This window comes from Myotis daubentonii, chromosome X (assembly GCF_963259705.1).
Source record: "Myotis daubentonii chromosome X, mMyoDau2.1, whole genome shotgun sequence".
NCBI lineage: Eukaryota > Metazoa > Chordata > Mammalia > Chiroptera > Vespertilionidae > Myotis > Myotis daubentonii.
Window position 1 is genome coordinate 118196579 of NC_081861.1, and position 23014 is coordinate 118219592.

At 42.9% G+C, this 23014-nt stretch overlaps 1 protein-coding gene across 7 annotated transcripts in view; it reads right to left on the minus strand.

Annotated features, from left to right (window-relative positions):
- Positions 1 to 8629, minus strand: part of GK (glycerol kinase) — a 72395-nt gene extending 63766 nt beyond the window's left edge. For all 7 annotated transcript variants that reach the window (XR_009450645.1, XM_059679430.1, XM_059679428.1 and 4 more), the window contains exon 1: positions 8399 to 8629. Coding sequence is in view for 6 of the 7 variants with exons in the window: in XM_059679430.1 (XP_059535413.1) it covers positions 8399 to 8476 (78 nt within the window). In the remaining variant the exon portion in view is untranslated. The remainder of the gene's footprint in view (positions 1 to 8398) is intronic.
- Between the last annotated feature and the right edge of the window lie 14385 nt (positions 8630 to 23014).

Genomic DNA, 23014 nt, shown 5'->3' on the forward strand with positions numbered 1-23014 from the left:
TTTTAAAAAAGACAGTAAAAAGAAACAGGTATAATTAATTTTAATAACATTTTAAGCCAATATAAAATTATCATTTCAATATGTGATCAAGATAAAAATTATTAATGGGAGCTTTTACATTTTTTTAGTATTTGAAGTCTTTGAAGTCTGGCCACAGAACTGGTTAGGACCTAGGTTGACTTCAGGTCACTCACCAACATCAGAAAAAATTTCCCTGCATCCAGGAATGCTGTAAAATGGCACACAATCCTCACCCCCAGAGGCACATCCCCCTTAGGTATTAGTCTGGCTCCAACAGACCCAAGGCTTAGCTAAAGCTGTTAATGTCCATGTAAAACACAAAAACAAGAATTTTCCTCTCATCTAAGAGTAGGCTTTTTGATCCCTGCAGTCAAACTACCTGGGGCTTTTATTATCATTTCTTTTGTCTTTTTGGGGTCCCCTGACAGCTTTTAGGGGAATTTATCTTGAACATGGATCTTCACTCTCTAAAACAGTGGTTCGCAACCTTGGCTGCACATTAGAATCACCTGGGAATCTTTTTAAAATCCTGATTTCTGGGCCTCATCCTCCGGAAATTCTGTTTCTTTGTTGCTAATGTTGTGGCCCCACCCCATAACAAAGAAACAGAATTTCCGGAGGATGAGGCCCAGAAATCAGGATTTTAAAAAGATTCCCAGGTGATTCTAATGTGCAGCCAAGGTTGAGAACCACTACTCTAAAAGATCCCCAAAAGTTCCTTCCTTGGGAACTCTGGCTAGTTAAGTTATATGTACAAACATTTTTGGTCGTTCCTCTTTTGCCTTTTTAAATAAAATGGACCAACTTAGCCAAAACAATTTAAAACTTAAAGGGAGACCTTTAAGTTGATCTCAAGGCACCCCCCATCCCCCTTAAAGAGGAGGATTCCAAACCTCCCAGGGACAAGGAATCTCGCGCTTTGATTGATATGCAGAAGTTTCTGAGACAAATGACTTTAAAAAGCAAAACAGCTCTAAGGATCCTAAAGGAACTTGTAGCATCTGAACTGGCACTTTAAAATTTCTCACTGTTTCTCCTACCGGAAACCTGACAACATAGTTGAGAGGACTTAATAACTTTGAATCAGAAACTTGGCAAAATTAGGAGCTAAAGATTCAGAGGCTAATAAAATTTGTAGAAAGCCTCCTCCCCCAAGGTAAAATAAATTATGCATCCAGAGGGAAAGCAGCAAATGTGGAATGACGTAGTTGGGCCAGTAGGTCAACCTATGATGTCACTTGACTAACAAACAAATTCTTGGGGGAATAGAGAGCAGTTGTCCATATCTTACAAATCTTTGTGAAACCAGAAATGCAACTCAAGAAGTAGTTCAGAGCCCACCTATTTGTACCATCAAAATAAAAAGACAAATTATGGTTATTTATGTGTTTGATTTTCAAAGCCCAAACTGCTACTCTGGCTCCAAGGCTCCCTGCCAAGAACAAATATAAATCTTAATCATCTTCTCCACAAATATTAATAAGAAAAAATCTGAACAAATAAACTTATTCCAACTGTTGGGGCAGAAATATGAATCATGATCTGTTAACCGTGATTGCTGGCTGTAGTTATAAGAAATATTAATCATGCTCTGTTAACCGGGATTATTCCGTTCTGATTAGAGAAAGCACATTCTAACCTGAGAGTAGTATGCCCCAGGACAAGGAAGTTAACCTTGGAATGAAGTCTATTCACATCTGAGAACTGCCTATGATCATGGAAAGATTAACCTTGTCATTGCCCTTTGCAACCCCCCAGCCCACATTGCCTGTAATCTGTAACCATTATACCCATTCTTATTCTTTTTGCCTACTTCCCCAAGTAAACTTTGTCCTCCTACCTCACATAAGCGGCTGACTCATGGTGGGGTGCAGAGCAGATTTTTGTGGATGACCTGCTGCTCTCCAACATTGCTGGGATTATTGGAATAAATGCTCATATATGATTCAACCCTGTATCTGCTTAACTGGCTCAAGTAGTGACAGGCAGCCCACACTCACTGCTTGATTGGTCTCACAACTGCTATAAATGAGTGGGGTTTTTGCCTTATTTTACCTGTCTCATGGCTAAACTTTTATTTATGACTAAAATTTAAAAAGAAAACCTAGCAGGTCTCTGGTAACATCTAGTATTAGTGTATGTATGTCTACCTCTGAGAGAATATTACTAGAATTGGTTTATAAAGAGTTAATTGGCTTAAAGAAATTAAATGCTTATATTAAAAATTCTCAAAAATAGAAAACTAATCCAAATGCTATTTCAGAATCATGTGATACAAGAAAAATATGCATATGTATTTTTTAACACTCACCCAAGGATAGGCTTATTGATTTTAGAGAGGGGAGGGAGAAAACATTGATGTGAGAGAGAAACATCAATTGGTTGCTTCTAGTACAGCCCCGAACAGGGATTGAACCCGAACCTAGGCATATACCCTGGCCAACAATCGAACCCATAACCTTCCGGTTGGTATATGGACAAGGCTCCAACCAACTGAGCCACACTGGCTAGGGTGAGAAAATATTTTATATGAAAGCTGGTTTGAGTTTGGTTTGGTTGAATAGTCATGTCCTTAGAGTATCATTTTTAAGTATAATACTTTTATTCTACCTAGGCTTATTGGTCCAATAAGTCCATGTGTTCTCTGTCACAAAATTTGTCACCAAGGAAAATAACTCAGTGTGATGAAATTTCATAAGTAACTAAAGATAATTTTTGAGAACAAGTCAAACAAATAGATGTAGATGGGCTACAAAGTTTCTTAGTAAACTCAGCAATAGTTACGTTTTATGGTAAGTTTACTTAGTTTCCCAAAATCTTTTGGTAACTTGAAACCTTAGAGTTTTGCCAAGTTTAATGAGTGAAGTTAAATTCACTGAATATGCAGATCATTTCCAAATATGATAAAATACTGAGACACTGTTAAAGAAAGAAGCAAAGTTATTCTTATTAAAAAGAACTTTCTGCCGAAACTGGTTTGGCTCAGTGGATAGAGCATCAGCCAGCGGACTGAAGGGTCCCAGGTTTGATTCCGGTCAAGGGCATGTACCTGGGTTGCGGGCACATCCCCAGTAGGGAGTGTGCAGGAGGCAGCTGATTGATGGTTCTCTCTCATCGATGTTTCTAATTCTTTATCTCTCTCCCTTCCTCTCTATAAAAAATCAATAAAATATATTTAAAAAAAAAAAAAGAACTTTCTGAAACAACACATGTCTTCTCTGTCTTAGAAGAGTAGTGGAGACACAAAATGCTGTCCTTACCCAGTAACTGTCCTTTAGGCCCGCCTCGCTCATTGTAAAATGTCAGCCATTCCCATCATAAACATGCACATTCATTTCCCCATCAGCCTACTCTTTTATGCCACACTCAACTCTACTATGTGGTAAGACAATTCTCAGGAATGTAAAGTTCCTCTCTAGGACACTCTACTACATAAATGTGAATGACTTGAAGATAAAAATATGTTACATTGCAAATTTCACAAAAGGCATAATGGCATATTCCAACAAGCCCACAGAACATAGCAAACAGCACTGTATTTTTCTTCAAAATGAAATTGTATCAAATAGCTTATACAGACATCTAATACATCTACAGTTACCAAATTTCCCTCTTTCCAAGACCTCCACAAGGTTTTCCTTCCTCGTCTTCCAAACCAGTTCTAATCAACACCATGGAGCCCTGTAGGACCCTCTGCTGAGGTCTGTTCACGTGATGAGCACCGACCACATGCCAGATGCTGTATTAGGCTTTGGGGAGGAATAAAATACACCATTCTGTCCCTGAAGGAGCTCAAAATTGAAAGCTCCTGACACTTCTGTTTGTGAGAGACAAGAGGACAAAAGAGGGTGGCAGCTCTCTGGTGAGAACATGTTTTTGCCATTTGTATAATGTGATGGGTGAGAAAGCAAACCAACTTAGTGAGGGGGGGGGGGAATCCCACAAAAGAATCACTGCTCTAGTTATCACAAGAGTGGCCTCATTCCTGCTGTGAATCAAATTAGTTTTTTACCAAATTTACTGTTCATTAGTCTCTGGCCCCTAACAGGTGCTTAATAAATATGTATTGAATAAATAAATGAAAGAAAGAAGGCGGAAATACATCCTTGAGCCTTATGAGGTCTCTAAGTATAATGAGACAACTGGGGCCAGGGCAGTGTTTCCTGCCAAAACAAGCATGGAACTACAATTCTAGTCATTCTTCGCAGATGCTGGCTATTGGAACTAAATGGTTACGCAACCATTATCCACAGTGACTACACCCGAGCCCAGCCCAGAACCCAGGGAGTCACAAGATGGTCAATCAGGAGTACTTACTCAAAGGCAAAATTTTTAAGATATTGCAAAACTAAGCTCTAAGTATATTTTTTTGGTGAAGATTCATTTATGGCCAAAACCGGTTTGGCTCAGTGGATGGAGCGTCGGCCTGCGGACTGAGGGATCCCAGGTTCGATTCCGGTCAAGAGCATGTACCTGGGTTGCGGGCATATCCCCAGTAGGAGATGTGCAGGAGGCAGCTGATCGATGTTTCTCTCTCATCGATGTTTCTAACTCTCTATCTCTCTCCCTTCCTCTCTGTAAAAAATCAATAAAATATATTAAAAAAAAGATTAAAAAAAGATTCATTTATGATCATAATCAGAACTGACACTTGAGTGACAGGTGGGTATGTGGCCTTTTCCAGCCCCTCATCTTCCCTTCAACATACTCCAGGCAGCCAGGGAGCCAAGGCAGGAGTTAGAAGGACAGGCTTCTGAGTACTACAGACCTGGACTTGAATCCTAGTTCCACCAGTTACTCTGCAACCTTGGGCACCATCGCCAGCTCGGTCTAATTACCTGTGGGAAGGAGCTTACTAATACTACCAGCATCACAGTTGTTATAAAGATTAAATGAGATAATGCTGGAAAAGTCATCTATAAAGTACCGGACACATTTCAAATCACAACACATTCTAGGCCTTTGTTTTTTCTTTAACATTCAACTTAATGGGGGGAAAACGAGGTTACCCAATGAGAGAAGTTGACTGTTTAAGCTGCAACTTTTGTCTTATAAAGAAATGGCCCCTCCTTAAAACCTGTTACAGTAATTATCTTTCCAAGAAGTTGTTATTCGGCAATCTGAGTAACCATGTGCCAATGCAGTTCGCTTTCCTATGGGACAAGATGGAAATTTTTCCTTTAGTACAAAGCACATTCATTCATAGGTTGCCAAGAGTAATTCTTTTGATAACTGGAGGAAGAAAAGAATATATTTTAAAATTGCAGATCTACTACTAAAATAAAAGAAATTCAGTAATCAAACATACCGAAGTTAGGAAGTTTAAAGATTTTTTTGACTAGGTAAAAACGATAACCAGAATTAAAATTCAGCTGGCTTATTAAAGGTTAATCTGTATAAAGTGTTCCCTCTAGACCAGTGGTTCTCAACCTTCCTAATGCCGTGGCCCTTTAATACAGTTCCTCATGTTGTGGTGACCCCCAACTATAAAATTATTTTCATTGCTACTTCATAACTGTAATTTTGCTACTGTTATGAATCGTAATGTAAACATCTGATATGCAGGATGTATTTTCATTGTTACAAATTGAACATAATTAAAGCATAGTGATTAATCACAAAAAAATATGTAATTATATATGTGTTTTCCGATGGTCTTAGGCGACCCCTATGAAAGGATCGCGACCCACAGGTTGAGAACCACTGATCTAAGGGATGGCAGGCAGTTGAGCCACAATTTGGAGGCAGAGTAGAATTTTAAGAAGGTATAGGGAATGGGGGAGGAGACATTTCCAGGGCATGAAAGACCATGAGTTAACATCACTAGCAGGTTATTGGTCTTGTGAAAGTTGAACTGAATATGCAAATTGAATGAAAAATGTCCGGGAAATTATTTAAATACCTTTAACTTTATAAGCTTCCTTATGACAGTTCTTATCCACTGAAATCTTTGTGAGAAACTAAGCAATTATTTTTGAGTCATAATTACAACATGGAACAGTATGACTGGAACTCCTGGGAATCACCTTGTGATTGAAGCACTTATTCAGCAAATCTATTATCTGCATTTGGCAGGGAGTGGTTTAACAAGCTCTTTCCTTATAACCATCCCCGTCTTTGACTTTGCACAGGATCTCTAAGTCCTCTATCTACCTCTGAAGAATTCTTTCTTAGTTGTTTCTCAGGAATCATAAAACATTATTGGTCCACTTTCACACATCATCCTATAAGCAGGATGGGTATCTCCTGAATTTGCACCTTAGCTTGTTAATTGAGAAACTGACTTTCGAAGGCTCATGTTGTTCATGTCACATACTGAACAGCTGATTGTGAGAATATGAAGTTGACGTATTCCTTCCCCACAGTGCAGAAAGATGTCTCTTGGGCAACAGAATCCGAGGGACCAGGAACAAACTGCAGTAGATAAAGATCGCTGGGCTACAAGGAAAGCAAGAGCGAAGAGTCCAAAGGAAGATAAGCATAGTCAGGCTGTCTTCTAAAAAGCATTCATGGAAGGCAATGGCCTTTGAAAGCAATCACCCATGTTTATTTAGCCCCCACGGTACTTTATGAACTAGTTGCCAACATTCCATAGGAAGATTACACTGAAAACTCGAGATGACCACCTTTTCTTTGAGAGTCTGAAGACCTGGCGACACTGGGCTTGGGTTTCTGTTTGGCAACTATAGACTAACCCCTTGGCCTGGGTCTGCTCTCTCCAGTCGGCCCTCCAACCTCTACCTGCGTGGCCCCTGCAGGCATTTTGTGTGGGCAGTCCTTGAGTATGGCTTCAAAGCTCAACCCACAAATGACTCAGTATGTGTGTCTTAATGGTCTTTCTTCATTTTAAATACACAATGATGGCCCTGGACAGTTTGCTCAGTGGTTAGAGCGTTGGCACGCAGACCAAAAGGTTAGGGTTCAGTTCCAGCCAAAGGGCACACCTTGGTTGCAGGTTTGTCCCCCAGGGGCACATGCAGGAGGCAACCAATGAATGTCTCTCTCACACTGATGTTTCTCTCTCTCCTCCCCCCCCCCACTCCCTTCTTTCCCCTCTCTGGTGGTGGGGATGTGGAAATCTATGGAAAAAATATCCTCAGGTAAGGATTAAATACACAGTTGATGATTATATATTTTATATATTAATCAAGTCCAGTTGGGCAGACTTTCTTACTTATGATTCAGGGTTACTATATAAACATTTATGAAAATAAGACAAAGTGAAACCTGCCCTGGGTGATCAAAAGATAAACAATGTAAGAGACTGTAGAACTATGCCTTGGCAGCACAAACTAGGGTAAGTCATGAAATAAGATTCAAACTAAAATTGCACTGAAAGCTTTCCAGTGCAGACAAGAGAGGAGTATCAAAATGAAGGCATATGTGAAGGTTTTAGTCAGTGGTCAGCTAAACAGAAGTTTGGAACCACATATATACTGTATGTATAATGTACAGTATAGTAAAAAAGGTGCATGAAAATGATTTGAGGCAAAGTAGTGAAGATGGAGCTAAATAATCATTAAATATTTACATAGACTTTCCAGGTTAGTCAAATATCCATTGAAGCATTCATGGGCTCTTAACCAACAACCATTTATTTAAATTATTTTAAAATTATCTCACTGAACTCAGTACTAAATCACTTTAAGAGCAAGATTCCTAGCGGAATAGTCACTTGAATAGCACTCTGTTACGGTAAATAAAAAGAGAAACAGAATTTCCCTGTCACTTTAAGCTGTGAAGCATGAAGTGGCTGTAACAGGCAAAGTGTCAGAACTGAAATTTGCGAGTCTCCGATTGATAAAGACAGAGTACTGTATTTTTCCGAATATGTTCTGCGCCCCCCACCCCACCCCCGGAGCATTGTACCTTCTTCAATTTCTGTGGGAGAGGATGACAACGCATCATCGCTAATACTATATTTATTCTACTGCTCCAAAGGACGTTGTGTTAGGCTATCACAGCCGTGACACAGCTTTCCCCCCATCCAAGGACGTCCTGCGCCCCACAGGCCAAATGCTCCGGGGAAGACCGCAGCAGCGGTCCATGTGACCACCTGTCCCTGGCTGCAAGCGGGCAGCTCCGCACGGATGCTCAGCAATTCCTAGATCCCTTTGGAGGAGTTCCCCCATTAGGAGGTGACCCGGCTCCACCACCGAGGCCGGGGCTGCTCAGTTCGGCCACCAGGGTCTCGAGAGGCCGAGGTCCCCCAAGTCCGCATGGGACAGCTACAGCGTGGCAGGTCCTGCTTAGAGAGCCTTGGCCTCCTTCCCTTGCCAAGAGGCCGGGAGCCCCGGGATGGGGACGCTACAACCAATGCAGGCATCCCGGGGCTCCCGCGCCGGCTCAGCTCCTTAAATGTCACCCCGGGGCTCACCAAAAAGCGCGTCGAGCTGGTGCCCTGGTCCACTGCCCCAACCAACGGCCCCAAAACTGCTTTCTTCGCGGCTGCCATGAAACCAGCTTCGGGTCTGCGGAAGGTCGCGACTGGTTTCCCGGGTGACGGCGGCCAGCAGAGGAGGCGCAGAACCCAGTCCGGAGGGCGAGGCGGTGTGTGACCGCAAATCGACCAGACCCGGCACCAGGCAGCCCCTTTACGCGCGTGGAGCCTGCTCACTCCGCCCCTCCGGCCCGCGCCCGCCCCAACAGCGTTCCCCAGGACTCCGGGGGCGTGGCGGGAGGGGCGCTGTCTGCCGGGCCAGCCAATCGGCGAGCGCAGAAGGCGCAGAACGTCCGGACTGAGGACTCTGTGACATCACGGGGCGGGGCCTGGGAACGGCGGGGGCGGTGGCCCGCGCGGTGGATCACGTGGGGCCCGTCGCTCCGGTGCCCGAGCCAACCTGCAGCAGGGCCGGGGGGCGGAGGCCGGTGCCGCCCATTGGCAGGGAGGGCCACTGGCCCGAGGCAAGGGCACAACCCCACCCGCGCCCTGGGCGCCCTGGGCGCCCTGGGTTTACTGCCTGTGGATGGTCCCAAAGTGCAGAACTGCGTGTTCCTCGGAAGGGCCGGGCAGAGTACGAGGTAAATCGCTCTTCGGACCGACCCGGCCTTCCCGCGCTTCCCATGCTCCGCCCACCCTCTCCGCTGATCGCCCTGGATAATAATAATGGACAGGAATGACCCTCAAGCAGTGTCACCTCCAGAAGCAAGGAGAATCCCTCACCTTGTAGGCTTTTCAGGGTCAAGGAACGCGGAAGTCCTTTCGATTTAGCATTTAAAGGAAGCGCTCAAAATTAACCTCCCTCAATTGACTATCCGGGCAGAAAGCACCTCCCAGTCCGGATGCGCCCTTCCTTGTCGCTTGACCTCACTCAGGCGCCCCCTCCCTCACACACCATTTCCTCTTCCTCCCTTTACTTCTCTGGGCGGCCAATGGAGAATAAAGGGGCTTTCGCGTTTGACCTTGAATTTACCTTGCCAGGATTCTTTCCGGTCCTGTGTTTCAGGGGCTTTCAAACTTTGGACCAAGACCCACCACAGGAAATGGTTTACAAAAACAGACCCAGGCATGTGTGACCACATTCATTTGTTGATAGTATGTATTACAGTTACATTTATAAAAATACATTATGTATATTTTTATGTGGACAAGAAAGAAACTTCTCTACCCTTCTAGGTTCTTTCAGCTACTCTAATAATTAAATCCACATGAGACAGATTAGCAAGAGAAAATAACTACATTTCATTACATACGTATTAATAGGAACTCCACATGAGCGAGTCAGAGACCCACCTACATGAGAGGTTCAGAGACACAAAGGAAAAATGAGATATCTATGGCATTTTGAGCAAAGGATGAGGTAAGGTGCTTGAGGCTTCAGAAGGAGGGCAAAGTTCGCCCTTCTCTATAGATAGATCATAGGTTATATTTCTGATAACTCATAATGGGCAAGACCCCCAATTTGAATTCTTTAAGGTAGAGGTAAAAGTTTCTCCTGAACTGGCAGGGTCTCCATTGCCTTCAGCCAAAAATAATTCACATGTCACAAAAAGACAACTATCATATGGTTTCACTTATATATGTGGAATCTAAACACAAAACAAAACAAATGAACAAACAAACCAAAAACAGACTCATAGAAACAGAGATCATGTTGATGGTTGCCAGAGGGGAGGGTGATGGCGGGGTGGAGGCGTGGGTGAAAAGGATGAAGAGAAATGTAGTCAATAATATTGTGATAAATTTGCACAGTGATAGATGATTACTAGACTTGGTGTGGTGATCATATTGTCAAATCACTATATTCTACACCTGAAACTAATATTGTATACCAACTATACCTAAATAAAAATAAAATTTTAAAAATTTTAAAAAAAAATCATGTACATGCCAACGTGGCATACCTTGAGGAAGACTGTTCTGAACCTTTTTATTTACATATATTGCAAAATGTTTCCAAAACAATATTTTTCCTTCCATGCTATGCATTCCGCATTGTTTTATTCTATCACATAGTTTTTTTGTTTTTTAAATTACTTTCCCCCTTTTTATTGCATAGCATTTTTTAAAAAATGCTGGTTGAAAACCACTGAACTGATTTTGTAAACCACCATGCTCTCTATGAATTTCTAAAGCAGTCTACTGTTCCCACTCTCTCACTTTTTTTAATCCCTTTCTTTAATCTTTCAGTGTTCTGAAATATCAGCTCTATCTTTTTCCCTTCTAGCTTTACTCTACACTACCTCACTTGTCCATTTCTGTGTTTATAGTTTTACCACATTTGCTCTGCAAATAACTTTTTCTATACTCTGTTCAGAAATCGATGCTGCACTTGATAACTGCTGATAAGCTGGTGTGTGTTAGGACAGGAATGCAGATGAATCATTTTTTTCTGAATTTCCTGGAAGAGGAAAAGACACAGACAGGCATATAGGCAAATATAGAGGAACTAGGCTAGCATGCCTCTAAACACCGTGAAAGGCAGTAACTGAATGATATAGATAGATAAGGATTTCTGAGACTTTAGCAGGCAGTGAAGAGAAAGCCACCAATTTTGCCACATTGATTCATTTAAAAAAATTCCTGACCATGTTTGAACTTTCACACACTTTTGACTCAGATTCTAGCAAGAGAGCAAATTATTTGTTTGGCAGTAGAGTGGAATCAGAATTCAGACATTTCAGAATAAGTAGGGCTAGATGTACATGAGAGATGCTCAAATATATTGATCCTATGATCCCACAACAGTCTGTATTCCACATCTTCATTTCTTTGACCAAAACAAAATTTGAGAGGTCAAAATATTGAGCTTTCGGGAATCACACCGCCTCAGCTTTCTTTCAGAGTTCAGGGAAGGTCAAAGGGAAGAGTCTAACTCAGCCTATCTTAACTTCACACCCTAAATATTTACTCTGACTCTCATAGACCTATTTCCTCTTTTCCTTTTGGAATTATTCTCATTTGTCTGCTCCTTCTCATTCCTTCCTTCTGTGGCAGAACCGGGACTAGAATTTCAATCTCCTGACATCAAGCCTAGTGCCCTTTTACAGCAGCTTGAGGGAATGGAAGCTGAGGAGAATTAGGAAGGAAAATGAATAAGAAGGAAGTAGGATACTGGTCCACCTTGATCTCCCCGCCACCCACCTAAGATCTGAAGGCAAAGCAGTGGAAGAAACACTGGATTGGAAAGCTAAGGACATTGATCTGATCTTGGTCCTGTCATTCAACACTTGATCTCCCTGACCTTAAGTAACTAATTTCCTCCCATGGCTTCCTTTTGCTCATTTGTAAAATAGGGAAAATGTCACTGATGTGGATGGGTTAATGTGAGGCAAGTGACTTAACGCCTGTGAAAGCATTCTACAAGCAGCATGGTTAATCACGAAAGGCAAGATGCAGTCTCACTGGCAAGTTTGTTTTCACCAAAGAAACCCAGTGGTGAAGACCCGAGGTCTTTCATGCAAATGATTTAAGCAGTTTTAGTCACCCAAAGCTCAAGAAATCAATGTTAATCTTCATTTATTATTTATCCTGTGGCTTTACCTGTTCTTTATTAATTTACACAGAATTTATATAAGCAAGAAGACTACATTTCCCTAGAGAAACTTTAGAGAATTTTTTGTTTGGTCCACTAGCGCTTCTTGGTCTTATATATGCCTGATTTATTCTTTCTAGTCTAGTCTATTTGGAAAGTTAGCCTTTCCTTAATATCTCCTTGCTATTCTAATGACAACTTGGCTATGGATTGATACTGATGTGAAAGCATAACAAAAAGTTAGTGCTGGAAAGGATTGCAATAAAAAGTACAGGCACTCCTTTATTTTATGGGACTGGGATGATTTAGGCAGACATAAGAAGTGATTTGCTCTCCCTAACCGGTTTGGCTCAATGGATAGAGTATCGGCCTGTGGACTGAAAGGTCCCAGGTTCGATTCCGGTCAAGGGCATGTACCTTGATTGTGGGCACATCCCCAGTAGGGAGGTGTGCAGGAGGCAGCTGATCGATGTTTCTTTCTCATGGATGTTTCTAACTCTCTATTCTTCTCCCTTCCTCTCTGTAAAAAATCAATAAAATATATTTTAAAAAAAAGAAATGATTTGCCCAAGTTAGCAGAGGGGGCTAAAGAAGATTAAAGAATTTAAATATAGTTGATAAAAATAGCCAAATTGGGAGCTTTCCCCTCCTTGGATGCAAACTGGAGAATTTACTCACATGTATGTTAAAAATCTCAGTGAACCGACCTAAAATTATGTGTCACTTTATGTAATGTTGCACTTGTAATAGAGTTAGAATACAGAAATGATTCCCAAACTTTACCTACATCAGAACTACCTAGAGGACTTGTTAAAGCCCAGGTTGCTGGGCCCCAACACCAGAACTTTTGGTTTAGTAGGTGAGAGCTGAGAATTTTCATTTCTAACAAGTTCCCAAGTGATGCTGATACTGCTGTAACCGGGACTGCACTTGGAGAACCATTGAGCTGGAATCTCTATTTTAAAAAAAAACACAAAAAACCACAGTATAAGCTTCAAGGGTGCTACTCTTTAAAAAATTTTTTTTATTGATTTCAGAGAGGAAGGGAGAGGGAGAGAGAGATTGAAACATCAATGATGAGAGAGAATCATTGATTGGCTGCATCCTGCACGCCCCCTACTGAGGACCGAGCCTGCAAATCCCTCCATCCCCCCCCTGCCACCCCCCCCCCCCGCCACGTGCCCTTGGCTAGATTCCAACCTGGGACCCTTTAGTCCTCAGGCTGATGCTCTATCCACTGAGCCAAACCAGCTAGGGCCCTATTTTTTAGGAGTTGACAAAACTGCATGGTTAGAGAAATCTGTGTTATGATTTGTGTTAGTACTCTTTTGTCACAAAACTTATTTCTCTGCTAACAAGTAATCTATTTAGAATATTGATAGAGAAAGGCTTAAGGCAGAGACTCTCAAACATTAGTCTATGTCAGAATCGCCTAGGGCAGTCAGTGGTCGGCAAACTCATTAGTCAACAGAGCCAAATATCAACAGGACAACAACTGAAATTTCTTTTGAGAGCCAAATTTTTTAAACTTAAACTATACAGGTAGGTACATTGTTATTAACTTAATTAGGGTACATCTGATTGAGGTACGTTCGCTGAGGTCGACCCCTTCCAACTCTCCCATCCTCAACTCCTGCATGAATCCTGCGCGCCTCCCCCGAGCTGCATATCCCGCCCCCCACTTCTTCTAACTGCACTTCTTCAAAATAGACTCGCCCAGGCCGAAAACAGACTTCTGCACATGGGCCACGAAGTTTCAATCGCACTGTACGTGCGCGCCCGCATGTGGAATTTTGTGGAAGAGCCACACTCAAGGGGCCAAAGAGCCACATGTGGCTCGTGAGCTGCGGTTTGCCGACCACTGGCCTAGAGTATTTGTTAAGGATACAAATCCCTGATACCTTCTCCCTACCCCGTCCCCTCAAATGAAAGAGCTAGGTTCCTTGATGACAAAGATGTCTTGATCATTATTATAACCCTAGGGTCTTGGTGTTATATAAGTAATGTTGAATGAATGAATGAATGAATGAATGTGATAGACTGTTACATAGGTGGCTCCTGATGAATTATGCCTTCTGGTAATAATGTCCTTGTGTTGTAACCACACACATGTTTTATTGTTTTCAAGTTTTATTGTAGGTTTTGCTGCTGGATACAAAGTAAAGGCATAAAACTGTCAACAGTAGGGCAGTACCTACAAAGTCTAAGCTGTAAAAACCATTTCAAAATATAAACTGATTTTTGAAATACATTGTATCAAAGGCTGCCCATATGAATACTTTTGGTACAAAACAGTAACATTTCCCTTGATAAGCAGACAAAATCCATTCATTACCTTGCACACATTCCCATCTCCTTGTAATTGCTCTACCTGGTCTAGTCTCAACCACTCTTATTAGTCACAACTCATTTCTGTCCCTTCACAGGTGCAGAGAAGACTGGGCTTGTGACCTGTATAGCCAATAGGATGTTAGCAAACATGATGTAAGCAGAAAATTGATACCTGCATGTACAGAAGTGGGTCTCTCCCTCTTGGAACCTAGCTGCCAGCTGCCCTCCTGTAAGAAAGCCAATTTAATCTACTAGCAAATAAGAAGCTATGTGGAGGAGAACAATAGCACTCTAGCCCAGTGGTCGGTCGGCAACTGGTGATCTATAAGGTGTGAAAGGTGGCGACCACTGGTTTAAGGAAACCTAGCTGACCAACACCAGCTGATTGTAACTGCTAAACCAATAACTTAGTTGAATGAGTGACCTAAGCCAGTATCACCTAGCATGCATAAAAACCACTCAGCTGAGCCCAGCTTGTCTACAGAGTCATGATAAATAAGAAATTGTTGTTTCTGGCCACTTGGTTTCAGAGTGGTTTGTTATGCAGCAACAGATAAATGACATGATGTGTACATTTTGGTGTGATCTCTATTCTTCACAGAGTTTTGATTCTTGGTCATGTTTGGTTACAATGAAGACATTGGTTCTTTTGGGAAAAATCAAAGTATGAGCATACAGAGGTTTTCTCACTTTGCAAACATATTTGGAAACTTGAAACTGATGCAAATTGAGAGGTTTTTTAAGGTTCTGGGGCGCAGATGATACCTAAAATGCCCTTGAGATATTGTTAAGGGCAAAGTGGTGCTTTTTTTTAAATTAAATCTTTATTGTTCAGATTATTACATTTATTCCTCTTCCCCCCCCCCATAGCTCCCCTCCACCCAGTTCCCACCCCACCCTCCGCCCTCACTCCCCACCCACTGTCCTCATCCATAGGTGCACGATTTTTGTCCAGTCTCTTCCCGCATCTCCCACACCCCTTTCCCCCCCCAAGAATAGTCAGCCCATTCCCTTTCTATGTCCCTGATTCTATTATAATCACCAGTTCATTCTGTTCATCAGATTATTTATTCACTTGATTCTTAGATTCACTTGTTGATAGATGCATATTTGTTGTTCATAATTTGTATCTTTACCTTTTTCTTCCTCTTCCTCTTCTTAAAGGATACCTTTCAGCATTTCATATAATCCTGGTTTGGTGGTGATGAACTCCTTTAGCTTTTCCTTATCTGTGAAGCTCTTTATCTGACCTTCAATTCTGAATGATAGCTTTGCTGGATAAAGTAATCTTGGTTGTAGGTTCTTGGTATTCATCACTTTGAATATTTCTTGCCATTCCCTTCTGGCCTGCAAAGTTTCTGTTGAGAAATCAGCTGACAGTCGTATGGGTATTCCCTTGTAGGTAACTGAGTTTCTTTCTCTTGCTGTTTTTAAGATTCTCTCTTTATCTTTTGCTCTTGGCATTTTAATTATGATGTGTCTTGGTGTGGTCCTCTTTGGATTCCTTTTGTTTGGGGTTCTCCGTGCTTCTTGGACCTGTAAGTCCATTTCTTTCACCAGGTGGGGGAAGTTTTCTGTCATTATTTCTTCAAATAGGTTTTCAATATCTTGCTCTCTCTCATCTTCTGGCACCCCTATAATTCTGATGTTGGTGCGCTTGAAGCTGTCCCAGAGGCTCCTTACACTATCCTCGCATTTTCGGATTCTTTTTTCATTTTGCTTTTCTGGTTGGGTGTTTTTTGCTTCCTCGCATTTCAAATCATTGACTTGATTCTTGCACTCCTCTGGTCTGCTGTCAGGAGTCTGTATAATATTCGTTATTTCAGTCAGTGTATGCTTAATTTCTAGTTGGTTCCCCAATATAACATCGAGGGTCTCATTAGTTTTCTTGTAGATCTCATTAAGTTTATCGGCGGCTCCTAAACAGTTCTTGAGAGACCTTAAAAGTGTGGTTCTGAACTCTATATCTTCCATTGACAATTTTGTCCTGTTTCTTTGTCTCTGCATTTTGTTATGCTTCCTTGGTGCACCCCCTAGTGGTCTTTGTTCACAGTCTTATAGTTAAACCTTGATTGTTGTAGCTAACACCAGGGAGGGTTTGACCTCCAAGCCAAGTGGCTATGAGAATCAGCTGTGTCAGCAGTGAGAGAACTTCTGTCTTCTAGGGAGGTGCTAATCTAGCCTTTGCCTGAGGCTATCCGGCAAATGCCTCTGTGCAGGGCTTGGGTAGGGCGTGTGCACAGGATCAACAGGGTGGGCCGGAGAGAGCAGTTAAGGCGGCTCTCAGTCCTGTCCCCAGGGGCTCTGCCTCTCTGAGTCCCAGCACCCGCTGCAAAGCTCAGAGAGAAAGCTGCACTCGCTCTGACCGAAGCCAGACAGTCCCGCTTCTCCCGTTTGAGTCTGGGTCCCTAAAGACTCGCCTGTATCTGGAGCTCAGAGTCTGCGACTCCCTCCCGATTGAAAACGCCAACCGCGCCCTCCGCCGCCAGCCCGCTCCACACACTCCGCACCTCAGAATTTGACTTCAGCACTGCGCCTCCTCTGAGTGTCCATATGCGTTTCTCTTTCCTCCTAGTTGTAGGACTTCCACTCAGCCAGCGTTCCTGTGGTTCTGGGTGATGTACGTTCAGTCTTTTAGTTTCACTTTTGAAGTAGTTGTTCAAAGCAGCAAACTCCGGCGTTAACCTATGCTGCCATCTTGGTTCTCTCCAGATAAAGTAATCTTGGTTGTAGGTTCTTGGCATTCATCACTTTGAATATTTCTTGCCATTCCCTTCTGGCCTGCAAAGTTTCTGTTGAGAAATCAGCTGACAGTCGTATGGGTATTCCCTTGTAGGTAACTCGGTTTCTTTCTCTTGCTGCTTTTAAGATTCTCTCTTTGTCTTTTGCTCTTGGCATTTTAATTATGCTGTGTCTTGGTGTGGTCCTCTTTGGATTCCTTTTGTTTGGGGTTCTCTGCGCTTCCTGGACTTGTAAGTCTATTTCTTTCACCAGGAAGGGGAAGTTTTCTGTCATTATTTCTTCAAATAGGTTTTCAATATCTTGCTCTCTCTCTTCTTCTGGCACCCCTATAATTCGGATGTTGGTACACTTGAAGCTGTCCCAGAGGCTCCTTACACTATCTTCGTATTTTCGGATTCTTTTTTCATTTTGCTTTTCTGGTTGGGTGTTTTTTGCTTCTTTGCATTTCAAATCTTTGACTTGATTCTTGCGCTCCTCTGGTCTGCTGTTGGGAGTCTGTATAATATTCTTTATTTCAGTCAGTGTATGCTTAATTTCTAGTTGGTTCTTTATCACAACATCAAGGGTCTCATTAGATTTCTTGTAGATCTCAATAAGTTTATCGGCGGCTTCTAGACAGTTCTTGAGAGACCTTAAAAATGTGGTTCTGAACTCAATATCCTCCATTGAAAATTTTGTCCTGTTTCTTTGTCTCTGCATTTTTTATGCTTTCTTGGTGCACCCCCTAGTGGTCTTTGTGCACAGTCTTGTTGTAGTTAAGCCTTGATTGTTGTAGGTAATACTGGGAGGGATTTGACCTCCAGGCCAACAGGCTGTGAGAATCAGCTGTGTCTGCAGTGGGAAAACTTCTGTCCTCTGGGGAGGTGCTAATCTAGCCATTGCCTGAGGCTATCTGGCAAATGGCTTTTTGCAGGGCTTGGGAGGGGCGGGTAGCACAGGATCAACAGGGCAGGTGGAGGGAGCAGTTATGGCTGCTCTCAGTCCCGTCCCCAGAGGCTCTGCCTCTCAGAGTCCCAGCAACTGCTGCAAACCTCAGAGAGAAAGCTGCCTTCGAGTTCCAACCGAAGCCAGACAGTCCCGCTTCTCCAGTTTGAGTCTGGGTCCCTAGAGACTCGCCCAGAACTGGAGCTCAGAGTCTGCGACTCCCTCCCGATTGAAAACGCCAACCGCGCCCTCCGCCGCCAGCCCGCTCCACACACTCCGCACCTCAGAATTTGACTTCAGCACTGCGCCTCCTCTGAGTGTCCATATGCGTTTCTCTTTCCTCCTAGTTGTAGGACTTCCACTCAGCCAGCGTTCCTGTGGTTCTGGGTGATGTACGTTCAGTCTTTTAGTTTCACTTTTGAAGTAGTTGTTCAAAGCAGCAAACTCCGGCGTTAACCTATGCTGCCATCTTGGTTCTCTCCAGATAAAGTAATCTTGGTTGTAGGTTCTTGGCATTCATCACTTTGAATATTTCTTGCCATTCCCTTCTGGCCTGCAAAGTTTCTGTTGAGAAATCAGCTGACAGTCGTATGGGTATTCCCTTGTAGGTAACTCGGTTTCTTTCTCTTGCTGCTTTTAAGATTCTCTCTTTGTCTTTTGCTCTTGGCATTTTAATTATGCTGTGTCTTGGTGTGGTCCTCTTTGGATTCCTTTTGTTTGGGGTTCTCTGCGCTTCCTGGACTTGTAAGTCTATTTCTTTCACCAGGAAGGGGAAGTTTTCTGTCATTATTTCTTCAAATAGGTTTTCAATATCTTGCTCTCTCTCTTCTTCTGGCACCCCTATAATTCGGATGTTGGTACACTTGAAGCTGTCCCAGAGGCTCCTTACACTATCTTCGTATTTTCGGATTCTTTTTTCATTTTGCTTTTCTGGTTGGGTGTTTTTTGCTTCTTTGCATTTCAAATCTTTGACTTGATTCTTGCGCTCCTCTGGTCTGCTGTTGGGAGTCTGTATAATATTCTTTATTTCAGTCAGTGTATGCTTAATTTCTAGTTGGTTCTTTATCACAACATCAAGGGTCTCATTAGATTTCTTGTAGATCTCAATAAGTTTATCGGCGGCTTCTAGACAGTTCTTGAGAGACCTTAAAAATGTGGTTCTGAACTCAATATCCTCCATTGAAAATTTTGTCCTGTTTCTTTGTCTCTGCATTTTTTATGCTTTCTTGGTGCACCCCCTAGTGGTCTTTGTGCACAGTCTTGTTGTAGTTAAGCCTTGATTGTTGTAGGTAATACTGGGAGGGATTTGACCTCCAGGCCAACAGGCTGTGAGAATCAGCTGTGTCTGCAGTGGGAAAACTTCTGTCCTCTGGGGAGGTGCTAATCTAGCCATTGCCTGAGGCTATCTGGCAAATGGCTTTTTGCAGGGCTTGGGAGGGGCGGGTAGCACAGGATCAACAGGGCAGGTGGAGGGAGCAGTTATGGCTGCTCTCAGTCCCGTCCCCAGAGGCTCTGCCTCTCAGAGTCCCAGCAACTGCTGCAAACCTCAGAGAGAAAGCTGCCTTCGAGTTCCAACCGAAGCCAGACAGTCCCGCTTCTCCAGTTTGAGTCTGGGTCCCTAGAGACTCGCCCAGAACTGGAGCTCAGAGTCTGCGACTCCCTCCCGATTGAAAACGCCAACCGCGCCCTCCGCCGCCAGCCCGCTCCACACACTCCGCACCTCAGAATTTGACTTCAGCACTGCGCCTCCTCTGAGTGTCCATATGCGTTTCTCTTTCCTCCTAGTTGTAGGACTTCCACTCAGCCAGCGTTCCTGTGGTTCTGGGTGATGTACGTTCAGTCTTTTAGTTTCACTTTTGAAGTAGTTGTTCAAAGCAGCAAACTCCGGCGTTAACCTATGCTGCCATCTTGGTTCTCTCCAGATAAAGTAATCTTGGTTGTAGGTTCTTGGCATTCATCACTTTGAATATTTCTTGCCATTCCCTTCTGGCCTGCAAAGTTTCTGTTGAGAAATCAGCTGACAGTCGTATGGGTATTCCCTTGTAGGTAACTCGGTTTCTTTCTCTTGCTGCTTTTAAGATTCTCTCTTTGTCTTTTGCTCTTGGCATTTTAATTATGCTGTGTCTTGGTGTGGTCCTCTTTGGATTCCTTTTGTTTGGGGTTCTCTGCGCTTCCTGGACTTGTAAGTCTATTTCTTTCACCAGGAAGGGGAAGTTTTCTGTCATTATTTCTTCAAATAGGTTTTCAATATCTTGCTCTCTCTCTTCTTCTGGCACCCCTATAATTCGGATGTTGGTACACTTGAAGCTGTCCCAGAGGCTCCTTACACTATCTTCGTATTTTCGGATTCTTTTTTCATTTTGCTTTTCTGGTTGGGTGTTTTTTGCTTCTTTGCATTTCAAATCTTTGACTTGATTCTTGCGCTCCTCTGGTCTGCTGTTGGGAGTCTGTATAATATTCTTTATTTCAGTCAGTGTATGCTTAATTTCTAGTTGGTTCTTTATCACAACATCAAGGGTCTCATTAGATTTCTTGTAGATCTCAATAAGTTTATCGGCGGCTTCTAGACAGTTCTTGAGAGACCTTAAAAATGTGGTTCTGAACTCAATATCCTCCATTGAAAATTTTGTCCTGTTTCTTTGTCTCTGCATTTTTTATGCTTTCTTGGTGCACCCCCTAGTGGTCTTTGTGCACAGTCTTGTTGTAGTTAAGCCTTGATTGTTGTAGGTAATACTGGGAGGGATTTGACCTCCAGGCCAACAGGCTGTGAGAATCAGCTGTGTCTGCAGTGGGAAAACTTCTGTCCTCTGGGGAGGTGCTAATCTAGCCATTGCCTGAGGCTATCTGGCAAATGGCTTTTTGCAGGGCTTGGGAGGGGCGGGTAGCACAGGATCAACAGGGCAGGTGGAGGGAGCAGTTATGGCTGCTCTCAGTCCCGTCCCCAGAGGCTCTGCCTCTCAGAGTCCCAGCAACTGCTGCAAACCTCAGAGAGAAAGCTGCCTTCGAGTTCCAACCGAAGCCAGACAGTCCCGCTTCTCCAGTTTGAGTCTGGGTCCCTAGAGACTCGCCCAGAACTGGAGCTCAGAATCGGAGACTCCCTCCCGATTGAAAATGACAACCGCACCCTCAGCCACCAGCCCGCTCCGCGCACACCTCCGCACCTTTGTATTTTCCACACTGCGCCTCTTCTGAGTCTCGGTATGCTGTTCTCTTTCCTTCTAGTTGAAGAATTTCCCCTCAGCCAGCCTTCTGGTGGTTCTGGGCGATGTCCGTTCCGTCTTTTAGTTGTATTTTTGAAGTGGTTTTTTGAGGCAGCAAACTCCAGTGTTTACCTATGCCACCATCTTGGTTTCCTCCTGGGCTATTTCTGCAAAGTGGTGCTTAAGGCCAGACCATTGTCTATGGCTGTTTTTATTCCCTTCCCTCAGCATCCCCTTGGCTTTCCAGTCTCACATTCCTCTTATTTTCCTCAGGTTTTCTGTTTTGTGTGCTTGTTTGTTTTGTCTTTCTTTTCTTATATGTCCACCTCTAAGCCTCTAGTGGCTATTAGCAGAGACACAATGATGTATGTTTCTTTTTATTTTCTGCCTTTTGCCACTGTATATAGAGATATAAAAAATATGGATACTTGCCCAAGCCAGTTTGGCTCAGTGGATAGAGCATCGGCCTGTGGACTGAAGGGTCCCAGGTTCTGTTCCAGTCAAGGGCACATGCCTTGGTTGTGGGCTCAATCCCCAGTAGGGGGCGTGCAGGAGGCAGCTGATCAATGATTCTCTCTCATCTTTGATGTTTCTATCTCTCTCTTCCTCTCCCTTCCCCTCTGAAGTCAATAAAAATATATTTAAAAATATGGATACCAACAAAAATGAAACCAACGTAGCCCTGGCCAGTTTTCTCAGTGGTTAGAGCATCAGCCCATGAATGAAAGGGTCGTGCCTTTGATTCCTGGTCAAGGGCACGTATTTCAGTTGCAGGTTTGATCCCCCAGACCAGGGCACATGCAGGAGGTGGCTAGTTGATTAGTCGCTCTCACAGCCATGTTTCTCTCTCTCTCCTCCCTCCCTCCTCCCTACCCGTCCCCACTTAGCCAAAGTAATCACAATTATGTTCAATTTTGTTTGTAATTCCAATTCTGTATTACATTTATAATCCTGGGGCACTGATGTTTCAACTGCTCAATTCACACATTATATAATACAAAAAAATTATTCAGTGCCTTCTCTGACAAGTCACAAAGTAGGCACAAAATATATGTTGCATGGATGAAGGGAATTCACTAATCTCAATGAGATTACAATCATTCATTTTCAGACTCTTTAAAAAATGTATGCTCTTGAAGAGAAAAGGTAACTTTACAGTTTATTTGTTTAGGCCTCATACTTAAACTTGATTAGAAAAAAATGGAAGATAATCTATCATTTATCATTCAATAATGGCCTGTAAAGAGAGAGGATCAATGATCTTAATTCAAGTATATTCATTGTCTTCTTTTTTTTAAAAATTGACTTATTTACTATTATTATCTTTAAGTAATTTCAGAGAGAGGAAGGGAAATGGAGAGAGAGATAGAAACATCAATTATGAGAGAGAATCATTGATCAGCTGCCTCCTGCATGTCCCCTACTGGGCATCATGCCCAAAACGCAGGCATGTGTCTGGACCAGGAATCAAACTGTGACCTCCTGGTTCATGGGTCGCCACTCAACCACTGAGCCACACTGGCTAGGATTCATTGTCTTCTTAATGGGCAACTCTATTCATTTTTGAAACATTGGACTGAAATCACATGTATCTTTGGGGGCACTTCTTATTTGTGAAGGACCATGCAGATTTAATTATTTTTGACTAAAGCTTTAGAAAGAGCACTATAGATGATCTAGCTCAATGGCACTTATTAGAGCTGAAGAAAATAAAGGACAGAATGGGTAACTTGTCCATGGTCACTCAAATGTATGAAATTTCTCATCATTGGTGAGATGGAAATGTGTATCTTCTGAATTTGTCAATATTTATGAAAAAAA